The 15,621-nt window shown below is 39.7% G+C and overlaps 1 protein-coding gene across 3 annotated transcripts in view; it reads right to left on the bottom strand.

Annotated features, from left to right (window-relative positions):
* The window catches only part of LOC145531089 (multidrug resistance-associated protein 1-like), a 100,449-nt gene that overhangs the window by 68,937 nt on the left and 15,891 nt on the right, over positions 1 to 15,621 (bottom strand). For all 3 annotated transcript variants that reach the window (XM_081552590.1, XM_081552598.1, XM_081552605.1), the window contains exons 3-5: positions 5,278 to 5,425; positions 4,402 to 4,544; positions 2,271 to 2,448 (exon numbers count right to left, since the gene is read on the bottom strand). In XM_081552590.1, the coding sequence (XP_081408716.1) occupies positions 2,271 to 2,448; positions 4,402 to 4,544; positions 5,278 to 5,425 (469 nt within the window). The remainder of the gene's footprint in view (positions 1 to 2,270; positions 2,449 to 4,401; positions 4,545 to 5,277; positions 5,426 to 15,621) is intronic.

The raw sequence follows: 15,621 nt of genomic DNA, 5'->3' as shown, positions 1-15,621 counted from the left end.
CGTGTTCTTCCCCACAAACCTTAAAAATGAAGTCCCTTGAACTTTACTAGACTAGCAACAGTCATGCAGATGGGTACAGGTAAAGAGCTCTCTAACACCTCCCTTCCTCACCAGGAAAAGGATGTGAGACTAGCTTTACCCAAGTCTAGTAATGAATTCCTGATGAAGGAGTGCCAATGTCAGATGAATATGAGTTATCTGGTCATCTATGAGAGCCATTTAGGATCCTGAGGTTATCGAAACATGATAAACGTCAGCATCCTAAAACCTGTAAAGGAGACAAGAGATCTAATAACCCCAATTAGTCCCTTTGGAAAGCAGATCTAGGATAAGAGATTCAGAAGAAAGACTGCTTTATATTAGTGTCACCTGCATAGGCTACCGAGGGCATCTGAACACTACAGGTCACTAACTAATGTCTTCTGCTGCTTGTCTGATGGACTAAGAATTAAATCTTAATCCATATGCAGGACCCACTGAACCCCTCTGATCTTAGAGTGCTCTTTGTTGTTAAATAACCTCTAAGGACCCATATAGTCTCACTCCTGTAGACTCTGTTCCCTTTTACATTATCTCCAGGGTCTGTTTGCCCTTGTTGTAATGTACTCACCCACAAGACTTGATTTTCCTTTTTATTTCTGATGGTTTGCTCCAATTTCTACTGCAATCTATTCTTTTATGCTTGTAAGTCCACCCAAATCCTATACCCAAACCCCAATGCTTTAATCAATGAATGAAGACCTGTTCCATATAGGCCATATATGGGAAACAATGTTAGCATTTAAACTGATTCCTAGACTCTTTCATATTTGTATTTCATATCTTTTCTCCATATGTGTATTTCTCAGAAGTTACAACCTGTAGAATTACAAGCAGCCTTTCTGACCCTGTATCTGGGGTGTGTTACATGGAGCTAGTTATACAGGACTTCCCTGGTGGCTCAGATGGTAAAGAATCTGCCTGCAATGCAGGAGATCCAGGTTCATTGCCTAGGTCTGGAAGATCCCCTGGAGAAGGAAATGGCAACCCACTCCAGTAATTTTGCCTGGAAAATTCCATGGACAGAGGAGCCTGGCAGGCTACAGTCCAAAGGGTCGCAAAGAGTTGAACACAACTGAGCAACTAACACTGTCACTTTCACACAGAGCTAGGTTTACTGCAAGTTCAGTTATATTCTGGCTCGGTTGGGCTTGGATCATTCTAGAATCTCTAAAATCACTTGCTGCCTCCATTTTGGCCTAATATAGCCAAATGGTCTGTGACACTTCCTATCCAGGCCAACAAATCCTACAGTTCTCCCAAAGATTATTTCAACGCTCCTTTCTATGTGAAACCTTCCTTAACTGCCTTCAAATATTGTAGATTTCCTGCTCATCTGATTTCTTAAAACATCTGCATATATTGATAGTTTCACACATTTATTATGTATGCTTAATAGTTCCCTAGCTTTGAAGGTAATGGTTCATTTATTCATTTACTCAGTCTTCCAACTTTTATAAAAATATGTAAAAGCCACTCTCTTAGATGATAAAGGTATAATAGGTAAGTTAAGTTCCTATTCCACATCTGAAGAACACAGATTGACAGAGGACTACAGAATAAGAAGGCAAAATATACTGTTGACTGAATAACTTAGTAATAACAACAGAAGGGAGGAAGGTTTTTAATTGTTTATAATTTATGATGTAAATAAAAGGCTCTGAATGGTGAAGAGGTGATGTTTAAAACTGCATTTTCAAGAAAGGACAAATTAAACTTTAAGGTCATGCTAGGTATAAGGGTCAACCAGCTTTCGGGGTCGGTAGGACGGGGCTTAGACTCAAAGAGAAATAGATAACGACTGTATAGAGAAGGATGGCTTTGTTCCATGAAAAAAGTAGAGTGAGCAGAGGAAGGAGTAAAAGATATTATGTAGAAAGAAATGACCATGGAAATTAATTTATTGATATGTAAATAGAGAAAGTCATGAAATATTCAATTCCATTCATTTTCTGAAGAGGAGTTAAGTGACATTAAGAGTGGACAAAGAACATCATTTAGTTTCACGAATTAGGGTTGACTAGAAGTTTCAGGAAATATAGAGACAGGACCCTGTGAAGAAATTGATGTAACCAACATTGATGAGTTGAAGTTATTTTTCAGCAAAACGTATATTCAAAGTGCATACTAGAAATTTTTAAAATACTACTTCTATTTTTCCAGATTCCTTATTTTAAAGCACATATTTGACACAATCCATTTAGAAACTTGGAATTTCTTAAATCTTTTACCTTTTTGTAGATCAGTCCAATTACAGCTGTCTTAATTTTTGCTGAAGTGAGCATTTTAAAACGCTGGTATTGCTGAAGGATCAGGGTTTGCAAAAAGACTACAACAAAAAGCGCCAAAGCATAGCCATAACCACTCCAGCCAAAATCTGAGTGTTGTTCACAGAAAAGGATCATTTGCCTGAAGGTCATATACAAATTGGGAAAAGGGAAGAAGTGTTAAACATCCCAAGTAATAAAATACATATGTGAACTAAGTACTGTCAAAATGTTACCCACACACACATATACACACACACATTCTTGCCTGCTCTTTTTATCCATGTGGCCAATTTGGCATCCTTCCTCTCTTTATTTTTACTCAAGCTTTATATAAATAAGGAGAAGGCAATGGCACCCCACTCCAGTACTCTTGCCTGGAAAATCCCATGGACGGAGGAGCCTGGTAGGCTACAGTCCATGGGGTTGCTAAGAGTCGGACACGACTGAGCGACTTCACTTCACTTATATAAATAAGGCCAGATGCAGGAGACCTGAGTTTCATTCTAGGAGGAAATGGCAACCCACTCCAGTATTCATGCTTGGCAAATCCTATTCACAGAGGAGCCTGGCAGACTACAATCCAGGGGGTCACAAAAGAATTGGACACAACTGAGCAACTGAGCACATACTCACACAGAGTCAACAATTAGTTTCTCAGGCTTCTGGGAAGAAAGATATTTTCTAGTTTTCATACAGTAATCTCATCAACATTGTACAGGAGGCAATGACCAAAACCATCCCAGAGAAAAAGAAATTTCAGAAAGCAAGAATTCAGCATGGATCATATTGGCTGTATAAAACATTCTGGCCATATTGAACCACGCTTATCAGCTAGGGTAGTGGGAACCTTCCTGAAATTGAAGTTCTAATTGCCAGCCAGAGGCCAGCCCTATAAACAGTCTTTCCAAAGGACAGCAGGCAGGTCTGTTACTTCAATTCTGCAGAAAATCTAATGCATATTTCAAATTTAGCAAATTGCACTCCTTATTCTTTTCTGAGTCTTCTGTATGTCAGTAAATGGTAACTCATTCATCTTGTGACAAACAAAAACTCTGAAGGTACCAGGACTCCTTTTTTCTTCTTTCAACCTACATTCAACTATCAAGGTATAATGTTGACTCTACTTTTAAAATAAAGCCAGAATCTGACCACTTATCATCCTCATTGCCACAATCTTGAAGCTGCCATTGACTTTTGCCTGGATTACCACTGTTGGCTAACAGCTGCTTCTTCTTCCACTCTTGCTCCTCTTTACTTCATTTTCTACATAGCTACTAGTGTGATTCCTATGAAACTGCAGTCTAATCATATCACTCTATGCTCAAAATCTTCCAAAGGTTTCCCTTCTAACACAAAATGAAAGCCTATATCATCACATTCTCTGCGTGTGTACTGAATTGCTCAGTTGTGTCCAGCTCTTTGCAATCCCATGGACTTTAAAGTCTATGGAATTCTCCAGGCCAGAATACTGGAGTGGGTAGCCGTTCCCTTCTCCAAGGGATCTTCCCAACCCAGGGATTGAACTTAGGTCTCCTGTATTGCAGGTGGATTCTTAACCAGTTGAGCCACCAGGGAAGCCCACACATACATACATGCATATACATATTTATATATTATTACCTTGGCTGATAAAGTTCAATTCCAAAAGGGTCACAGCAAAGAAAAATAGTAAAGGTATGTGTCATTTCATTTCCTAAACATATAAACTCAAGCCAGATTTCCTATATTTGTGTTGTGACTCCTGTATTTTCTAACTGTATGGTCTTAGGCAAATTACAGAGATTTCTTTGTTTCTACATAGTGCTAGTGAGTACAATATTATTTCCTACATTGTAGGATTGTTGTAAAGATTAGATTAGATAATTAATACAAAGATTTTAGAATAGTGCTTAAAACATGTTTGTTTCAATAATTACTATATTATCATAATTCACATTCATATCACAAGCAAACTTAATAGAATGCCTATATCCTAAATAAAATCTGTAATATGAACCCACCCTACTCTTTTTCAGCACAACTTTTAAAGTGAAACAGTAAACTTCCTCATCAGGTGCTTGTGGGAAAGGAAAAAAAAAAGACTTCAACTTACTTCATTATGAGTGGGCTAGTGAAGGACAAAACATCAGCCAATACTTTGAATAAAGCAACCTGAATCAGGACAAACTTAAAAGTGTTCCACAATGCCCGGAGTAGAGATGGTTTCCTGGTGTGTGCCTCTTTATGAAAAGATGACTATATAATTAAAGAAAACAAAAACAATGAGAAAAGAGAACAGAACTAATCCATAATATATATACAATAAAATTAGTAATGTACTCCAAAGATAAAAAAAAGCAACATGAATGGAATAAGTTCAATTAAACTTGAAAACATGGTCCCTATTATTGGTACAGAACGGTGCCAAACCACTTGATGTTATTCATACCATGTGGCATAAACAGGACAAGAAACCTTTTTTTTTTTAATCACTTTTGTGAGTTTTGAAACTGTTTCACTAATACAGTTTTTATCTTCAAATTATATTTTCTTTTTGAGAAGTATAAAGACTATATATACATACATTATATATATATATATACACATATATATATATTCGTGTGTGTGTGTGTGCATGATGCTACATGTGAAGAACCTACTCTTGCCCCCCATAAGTCTTGGCCTTGGCCACTACATGACTTACTTTGACCAATAGATATGATGCTCTGAGATATGGAAACTATCTTAGCTACAGTGGATGAGGAAGGATACTGGTGAGAAGCCCCAGATTATAAACACATAACACACTTGCTCCTGAGCTTTAAAGAGATGCTGAATAATTTGATTACAGAAATTAGCTTTAATAACAGCTAGTATTGTTAGGGAAATGATGTGTTATTTAACATATTTAAGGGATTTTCTATATTAATAATAATATCTCATATTTGGAACAAGTTATGCAGTTAAGTACTACGGATTTAATAATTACCTTTATTTTTTGCCTCTCTTGAGTCCTTAAAACTTCCTTCCTCCACTGTTTCTCAAAGATGGGACACACAATATAGGAGGAATCACTTTCATTAAGTTCAAAAAGATCTTCTCTTTCCAAAGGTTTCTTATAGCCTAAAATAATTATTCTAAAAATGAAAGAGCAAGGAAAACAATTCATCAAAACCAACAATCGTTAAAACTAACCTGCATACATTCATTTCACTTCTTGATTTATAAATTATCTTGTTGATCAGGTTGGACTCACTAGAGTATGTGTTTGAAAAATCATACAACTCTATCCTGAAGTTCAATAATATATAATAATCCCTTGTAGCTTTTAAAAGGGCTGTTTTAGATATCCAATTATTCAGTGAAATACTAATTTCATTTACTCATCTCATATTGGAGACACCCACCTACTCTATTTCCCTTTACTGTTGTTTAGTTGCTTCAGTCATGTCCCACTCGTTTGCAACCCCATGGACTGTAGCTCACCAGGCTCCTCTGTCCATGGGATTTCCCAGGCCAGAATACTGGAGTGGATTGCCATTTCCTTCTCCAGGGAATCCTCCAGACCCAGGGACTGAACCCACATCTCCTGAATTGGCAGGCGGATTCTCTACCACTGAGCCACCAGCAAAGCCCACTCTTACCTCCCTTACTGGAACTTAAAGAGCTAATATTCACAGTAAGATATTGACACCAAAACCCACATGTGATTTTTAAGCTTGTGTGAAAAGAGAAATGAATCTGTCCTCTGCTGGGACTATACAGACCCTTTGACACTTGACTTTACAGAGTGTCCAAGTGGAGGACCTGTATCTGACGCATAAACTTGGGTCTTGATCACATATGACTTACTTTGACCAAAAGAACATGAGTCAATATGACAGAGCTGTTTTGGAGCTGAAGCCTTTTTTTTTTTTTTTTTTTGGAGCTGAAGCCTTAAGATACTGTCAGCCTCTTAGTACTTCCACATTTCTCCACTCAAAGAGCTTGCTCCAGAGTACATTGTGAGTAATTATTCAAGAATAGTAGGTCTAACCTGGGCTTGTCTCAGGAAAACTAAAGTGCATGGTCTAGTTATACCACAAATGTTATTATTGCAGACAATGACTTATATTTACCTTACACCCATTCCTTCTGCCTCATCATCTTCCTACTGACTAGAATTTGATATTTATTCAGTTGAAAATCTCCTGAACTCAGAGTAAGTCCATATTTCAACCACAGAGTTATGAAGTATGATTGGTCTAAATCAGTCCCTGTAGTTCAGTTCAGTCGCTCAGTCATGTCCAACTCTTTGCGACTCCATGGACTGCAGCACGCCAGGCCTCCCTGTCCATCACCAACTCCCGGAGTTTAACCAAACTCATGTTCATTGAGTCGGTGATGCCATCCAACCATCTCATCCTATGTCATCCCCTTCTCTTCCCGCCTTCAATCTTTCCAAGCATCAGGGTCTTTCCCAATGAGTCAGCTCTTCGCATCAGGTGGCCAAAGTATTGGAGTTTCAGCTTCAACATCAGTCCTTCCAATGAACACCCAGGACTGATCTCCTTTATGATGGACTAGTTGGATCTCCTTGCAGTCCAAGGGACTCTCAAGAGTCTTCTCCAACACCACAGTTCAAAAGCATCAATTCTTCGGTGCCCAGCTTTCTTTATAGTCCAACTGTCACATCCATACATGACTACTGGAAAAACCATAGCCTTGACTAGACGGACCTTTGTTGGCAAAGTAACGTGTCCTTGTAATCTCATTACTATTTGCTTCGCATTAATAAGTCAGTTAAGGCTGAGGCTCAGATGGAAGAAAGTGCCTGCAATGTGGGAGACCTGGGTTCAATCCCAAGGTTGGGAAGATCCCCTAGAGAAGGGAATGGCTACCCACTCGAGAATTCTTGCCTGGAGAATTCCATGGACAGAGGCTATAATCCATGAGGTTGTAAAGAGTCAGACACAACTGAGCGACAATATTTTCACTTCAAAGCTAAAAAATCTATTAAGGGGAGGGGGCTAAGATGGCGGAGGAACAGGATGGGGAGACCACTCTCTCCTCCACAAATTTATCAAAAGAACATCTGAACGCTGAGCAAACTTCACAAAACTGCTTCTGAACGCTGGCAGAGGACGTCAGGCATCCAGAAAGACAGCGCATTATCTTCGAAAGCAGGTAGGAGAAATTATAAAAGATAAAAAGAGAGACAAAAGAGGTAGGGACGGAGACCCGTCCTGGGGAGGGAGTCGTAAAAGAGGAGAAGTTTCCAAGCACCGGGAAACCCTCTCACCGGCGGGTTTGGGGGAAGATTTCGAATCTCGGAGGGCAACATAACTGGGAGAAAAAATAAATAAAACCCACAGATTACGTGCCTAAAGGCAACTCCCAGCAAAGAACCCCAGACGCTCGCAGCCACCACCAGCAAGTGGGGGCTGAAAGGAGAGGAGCGGGCGGCACTGCTTAGGGTAAGGACTGGGCCCGAACGCCCTGAGGGAGCTACCGTGAGATAGTAACCTAAACTGTGGGACAGCCAGAGAGAGAAAACTATCCCGCGAAAAGCCCAAATCTAAGGCACTGCCGGCCCGCTCACAGAACAAAGGACTGAGCGATACCAGAGGAGAGCTAGCTGGCTGCGGACCGCCCCATCCCCCGCCGGACACAGCAGGCAGGCGGGGCCAGCCAGGGCCGGAAAGGGGCAAACTCCGCTCCAGAGAGGGCACCCCCTACCAAACTGCAAACAGGCTCCCAGTTTCTAAGCAAAGACTGCCTGAGATCCCGGAGGGTCGACAGCCGCCGGAGGGTCGCAGCCAGAGACCAGCTCCCCAGAACCGACACAAAGCACACCGGAGCCGGGCGCGCCCGTAAACCGAGGCGGGGACCAGGGAGGTGATAAGCCGCACCGCTCCAACAGGGGGGAGCGCGCTCGCCAAACTCCTGGCCGCCTGAGCAGCTCCGACCGGGAACGGCACAAACCGCGGGCGCAACCGAGTCTGCGCCTTTGTGGAGTACCTGGGAACCTGAACCTGAGCGGCTTAGACCCGGGAAGTGCACGCATCTCACGGCCCACTCCCCGGCCGAGTAACCTGAAGCCTGAGCAGGGTAGACGGGGAAAGCACACACACCGTGAGCGGGGGCGAACCCAGTGCGGCCGAGACACTGCGAGCTCTCCACACACACGCTAGTGATATTGGTTTGCAGTGTTCCTCCCTCCTCATAGCACGACTGAACAAGCGAACCTAAAGAGACCACCCCCGCCCCTTTGTGACAGGGCGGAAATTAGATACTGAAGAGACCTCCAAACAGAAGCCAAATAAGCAGAGGGAAGCGCGTTGGAAGTGACAGGCCAACAGATTAAAATCCCTGTAGTTAACACCGACTGCATTGAAAGGGGCCTAAAGATCTTGAAAAGTATAAGCAGGAACAAGGATCTTTCTGAAACTGAACAGACCCCACACTGCTCACAACAGCTCCAGAGAAAGTCCGGGATATATATTTTTACTATTATCATTTTTTTTTTTAATTTTTTTCTTTTTTCTTTAAGTCCTCTATTACACCTTTCATTTTCATTTTCATAACCCACTATTACCTTGCAAAAAAAAAAAAACCCTATTTTTAAAGCAAACTGCATACTTATATCTTATACCTTTTGTGTTTTCTTTTTTTACTGTTTTTTTCCTGTTTTACTTTTTTTTTACTGTTTTACTGTTTTTTTTTTCTTTTTACACTGTTTTCTTTTTTTTATATTGTATGTTTTATAAGAGTCTAACCTCTACTCTAGATTATTAATCTTTGTTTTACATATTTGGTATCAATTTTGTACATTTAAGAACCCAATCTTTAGTACCCATTTTTACTCAGGAGTGTGATTACTGGCGTGATTAATCTCTCCCCCTATTGACGCTCTTTCTTCTCCCCCAGGGAACCTCTATCTCCCACCCTCCTCCTTCTCTTCTCAACCCAATTCTGTGAATCTCTGAGGGTGTTTTGGGTACCGGAGAACACTTCAGGAACAGAATACCGCCCAGATCTCTCTCCCCTCTTGATTCCTCCCTTTCTACTCATGCTCATCTCTATTACCTTCCTCCCCCCTCTCTATGTATCTCTGTGAACTGCTCTGAGGGTTCCAGACTGTGGAGAGCACAGAGGGAAGTGCTTACTGGATAGACTGCTCTCTCCACGTTTGAGTCCCCCTCTTCTCCTCCTGGTCACCTCAACCCCCCCTCCCCCACTTCACCTTTCCATGTAACTCAGTGAACCTTGCTGGGTATCCCTCACTGTGGAGAATCTTTTCACCATTAACCTAAAAGTTTTATTATTGATGCTGTATGGATGGAGAAGTCTTGAGGCTACTGCAAGAATAAGACTGAAAGCCAGGGGAAACATTAATTAATAAGAGATCATCCAATAGCCTCCACATATACACTGAAACCAAGCTCCACCCAAGAGCCAATAAGTTCCAGAGCAAGACATACCACGCAAATTCTCCAGCAACGCAGGAACATAGCCCTGAGCATCAATATACAGGCTGCCCAGAGGCACACCAAATCCATAGACATCTCAAAACTCAATATGGGACACTCCATTGCACTCTAGAGAGAAGAAATCCAGCTCCACCCACTAGAACACCGACACAAGCTCCCCCAACCAGGAAGCCTTGACAAGCCACCTGTCCAACCCCACCCACAGTGAGGAACCTCCACAATAAAGAGGAACTTCAAACTACCAGAATACAGAAAGGCCACGCCTAACACAGCAAGCTAAACAAGATGAAAAGGCAGAGAAATACTCAGCAAGTAAAGGAAAATGAGAAATGCCCACCAAACCAAACAAAAGAGGAGGAGATAGGGAATCTATCTGAAAAAGAATTTAGAATAATGATAATAAAAATGACCCAAAATCTTGAAAGCAAAATGGAGTTACAGATAAATAGCCTGGAGACAAGGATCGAGAAGATGCAAGAAATGTTTATCAAGGACCTAGAAGAAATAAAAAGGAGTCAATATATAATGAATAATGAAGTAAAGGAGATAAAAAACACTCTGGAGGGAACCAACAGTAGAATAACGGAGGCAGAAGATAGGTAAGTGAGGTAGAAGATAGAATGGTGGAAATAAACGAAGCAGAGAGGAAAAAAGAAAAAAGAATCAAAAGAAATGAGGAAAACCTCAGGGATCTCTGGGACAATATGAAATGCCCCAACATTCGAATCATAGGAGTCCCAGAAGAAGAAGATAAAAGGAAAGGCCATGAAAAAATACTCGAGGAGATAATAGTTGAAAATTTCCCTAAAATGAGGAAGGAAATAGTCACAGAAGTCCAAGAAACCCAGAGTCCCAAACAGGATAAACCCAAGGTGAAACACCCCAAGACACATATTAATCAAATTAACAAAGATCAAACACAAAGAACAAATATTAAGAGCAGCAAGGGAAAAACAACAAATAACACACAAGGGGATCCCCATAAGGATAACAGCTGATCTTTTAATAGAAACTCTTCAGGCTAGAAGGGAATGGCAGGACATACTTAAAGTAATGAAAGAGAATAATCTACAACCCAGATTACTGTACCCAGCAACGATCTCATTCAGATATGAAGGAGAATTCGAAAGCTTTACAGACAAGCAAGAGCTGAGGGAATTCAGCACCACCAAACCAGCTCTCCAACAAATGCTAAAGGATCTTCTCTAAACAGGAAACACAGAAAGGATGTTTAAAACACGAACTCAAAACAACAAAGTAAATGGCAACAGGATCATGCTGCTACTGCTACTGCTGCTAAGTCGCTTCAGTCGTGTCCGACTCTGTGCGACCCCACAGACGGCAGCTCACCAGGCTCCACCGTCCCTGGGATTCTCCAGGCAAGAATAATGGAGTGGGTTGCCATTTCCTTCTCCATACTTATGAATAATTACCTTAAATTTAAATGGGTTGAATGCCCCAACCAAAAGACAAAGGCTGGCTGAATGGATACAAAAACAAGACCCCTATATATGCTGTCTACAAGAGACCCACCTCAAAACTAGGGACACACACAGACTGAAAGTGAAGGGATGGAAAAACATATTTCATGCAAACGGAGACCAAAAGAAAGCAGGAGTCGCAATACTCATTTCAGATAAAATAGACTTTAAAATAAAAGCTGTGAAAAGGGACAAACGAGGACACTACATAATGATCAAAGGATCAATCCAAGAAGAAGATGTAACAATTATAAATATATATGCACCCAACATAGGAGCACCACAATATATAAGGCAAATACTAACAAGTATGAAAGGGGAAATTAACAATAACACAATAATAGTGGGAGACTTTAATACTCCACTCACACATATGGATAGATCAACTAAACAGAAAATTAACAAGGAAACACAAACTTTAAATGATACAATAGACAATTTAGATTTAATTGATACTTACAGGACTTTCCACCCCAAAACAATCAATTTCACCTTTTTCTCAAGTGCACACGGAACTTTCTCCAGGCTAGATCACATCCTGGGCCATAAATCTAGCCTTGGTAAATTCAAAAAAATTGAAATCATCCCAGCCATCTTCTCTGACCACAATGCAGTAAGATTAGACCTCAATTACAGGAAAAAAACTATTAAAAATTCCAACATATGGAGGCTAAACAACACGCTTCTGAATAACCAACAAATCACAGAAGAAATCAAACAAGAAATCAAATTATGCATAGAAACGAATGAAAATGAAAACACAACAACCCAAAACCTATGGGACACTGTAAAAGCAATGCTAAGGGGAAGGTTCATAGCAATACAGGCGTACCTCAAGAAACAAGAAAAAAAATCAAATAAATAAACTAACTCTACACCTAAAGCAACTAGAGAAGGAAGAAATGAAGAACCCCAGGGTCAGTAGAAGGAAAGAAATCTTAAAAATTAGGGCAGAAATAAATGCAAAAGAAACAAAAGAGACCATAGCAAAAATCAATAAAACTAAAAGCTGGTTTTTCGAGAAGATAAACAAAATTGACAAGCCATTAGCCAGACTCATCAAGACACAAAGGGAGAAGAATCAGATCAACAAAATTAGAAATGAAAATGGAGAGATCACAACAGACTCCACAGAAATACAAAGGATCATAAGAGACTACTACCAACAGCTATATGCCAATAAAATGGACAACTTGGAAGAAATGGACAAATTCTTAGAACAGTATAACTTTCCAAAACTGAACCAGGAAGAAATAGAAGATCTTAACAGACCCATCACAAGCACGGAAATCGAAACTGTAATCAGAAATCTTCCAGCAAACAAAAGCCCAGGACCAGATGGCTTCACAGCGGAATTCTACCAAAAATTTAGAGAAGAGCTAACACCTATCCTACTCAAACTCTTCCAGAAAATTGCAGAAGATGGTAAACTTCCAAACTCATTCTATGAGGCCACCATCACCCTAATTCCAAAACCAGACAAGGATGCCACAAAAAAAGAAAACTACAGGCCAATATCACTGATGAACATAGATGCAAAAATCCTTAATAAAATTCTAGCAAACAGAATCCAACATCATATTAAAAAGATCATACATCATGACCAAGTGGGCTTTATCCCAGGAATGCAAGGTTTCTTTAACATCCGCAAATCAATCAATGTAATACACCACATTAACAAATTGAAAGATAGAAACCATACGATTATCTCAGTAGATGCAGAAAAAGCCTTTGACAAAATTCAACATCCATTTATGATAAAAACCCTCCAGAAAGCAGGAATAGAAGGAACATACCTCAACATAATAAAAGCTATATATGACAAACCCACAGCAAACATTATCCTCAATGGTGAAAAATTGAAAGCATTTCCCCTAAAGTCAGGAACAAGGCAAGGATGCCCACTTTCACCACTACTATTCAACATAGTTTTGGAAGTTTTGGCCACAGCAATCAGAGCGGAAAAAGAAATAAAAGGAATCCAGATAGGAAAAGAAGAAGTAAAACTCTCATTGTTTGCAGATGACATGATCCTCTACATAGAAAACCCTAAAGATTCTACCAGAAAATTACTAGAGCTAATCAATGAATATAGTAAAGTTGCAGGATATAAAATTAACACACAGAAATCCCTTGCATTCCTATACTCCAATAATGAGAAAACAGAAAGAGAAATTAAGGAAACAATACCATTCACCATTGCAACAAAAAGAATAAAATACTTAGGAATATATCTACCTAAAGAAACAAAAGACTTATATATAGAAAACTATAAAACACTGATGAAAGAAATCAAAGAGGACACAAACAGATGGAGAAATATACCATGTTCATGGATTGGAAGAATTAATATAGTGAAAATGAGTATACTACCCAAAGCAATCTACAGATTCAATGCAATCCCTATCAAGCTACCAATGGTATTTTTCACAGAACTAGAACAAATCATTTCACAATTTGTATGGAAATATAAGAAACCTCGAATAGCCAAAGCAATCTTGAGGAAGAAGAATGGAACTGGAGGAATCAACCTGCCTGACTTCAGGCTCTACTACAAAGCCACAGTCATCAAGACAGTATGGTACTGGCCCAAAGATAGAAATATAGATCAATGGAACAAAATAGAAAGCCCAGAGATAAACCCACGCACCTATGGACACCTTATCTTCGACAAAGGAGGCAAGAATATACAATGGAGAAAAGACAATCTCTTTAACAAGTGGTGCTGGGAAAACTGGTCAACCACTTGTAAAAGAATGAAACTAGAACACTTCCTAACACCATACACAAAAATAAACTCAAAATGGATTAAAGATCTAAATGTAAGACCAGAAACTATAAAACTCCTAGAGGAAAACATAGGCAAAACACTCTCCGACATAAATCACAGCAGGATCCTCCATGACCCACCTCCCAGAATATTGGAAATAAAAGCAAAAATAAACAAATGGGACCTAATTAAAATTAAAAGCTTTTGCACAACAAAGGAAACTATAAGCAAGGTGAAAAGACAGCCTTCAGAATGGGAGAAAATAATAGCAAATGAAGCAACAGACAAACAGTTAATCTCAAAAATATACAACCAACTCCTGCAGCTGAATTCCAGAAAAATAAATGACCCAATCAAAAAATGGGCCAAAGAACTAAACAGACATTTCTCCAAAGAAGACATACAGATGGCTAACAAACACATGAAAAGATGCTCAACATCACTCATTATTAGAGAAATGCAAATCAAAACCACAATGAGGTATCATTTCACACCAGTCAGAATGGCTGCTATCCAAAAGTCTACAAGCAATAAATGTTGGAGAGGGTGTGGAGAAAAGGGAACCCTCTTACACTGATGGTGGGAATGCAAACTAGTACAGCCACTATGGAGAACAGTGTGGAGATTCCTTAAAAAACTGGGAATAGAACTGCCATATGACCCAGCAATCCCACTGCTGGGCATACACACCGAGGAAACCAGAATTGAAAGAGACGCGTGTACCCCAATGTTCATCGCAGCACTGTTTACAATAGCCAGGACATGGAAGCAACCTAGATGTCCATCAGCAGACGAATGGATAAGGAAGCTGTGGTACATATACACAATGGAATATTACTCAGCCATTAAAAAAATACATTTGAATCAGTTCTATTGAGATGGATGAAACTGGAGCCCATTATACAGAGTGAAGTAAGCCAGAAAGAAAAACACAATACAGTATACTAATGCATATATATGGAATTTGAAAAATGGCAACGATAACCCTATATGCGAGACAGAATAAGAGGCACAGATGCATAGAACAGTCTTATGGACTCTGAGGGAGAAGGTGAGGATGGGGCGTTCTGAGAGAATAGCATTGAAACATGTATATTATCATATGTGAAACAGAACACCATTCCATGTTTGCTGCATGAGACAAATGCTCAGGGCTGGGGCAATGGGATGGCCCAGAGGGATGGGATGGGGAGGGAGGTGGGAGGGGGGTCCAGGAAGGGGAACATATGTAAACCCATGGCTGATTCATGTCAATGTATGGCAAAAACTACTACAATATTGTAAAGTAATTAGCCCCCAACTAAAATAAATAAATTTATTTAATATAAATAAATAAATAAATACTGTCTGTATATATCAAATACAAACAGAAAAAGTATAAAAAATTATTTGCTATGAAAGTAACAAGCATAATAATTCAAAATAGAAATGGTTCAAAAGTAGATTGTGCTGAGGAATGGAGTCAGGGGTCTGGAAAAGTCTTGCTTTTAATGTTATGCCTCCTTTCTATATTGCTTAGCTTTTTTTCCCCACATTTTTGCCCTAATTTAGTGATGATTTTTTAACGTGTTAAAATATTAGGGCAACCACTGAAGAATAGAATAGGATCT

This window comes from Giraffa tippelskirchi, chromosome 2 (assembly GCF_054371585.1).
Source record: "Giraffa tippelskirchi isolate mGirTip1 chromosome 2, T2T-mGirTip1v1.2.pri, whole genome shotgun sequence".
Lineage (NCBI taxonomy): Eukaryota > Metazoa > Chordata > Mammalia > Artiodactyla > Giraffidae > Giraffa > Giraffa tippelskirchi.
Note: the sequence above shows the minus strand (reverse complement) of the source record. Positions and strands in the feature narration are given on the sequence as shown.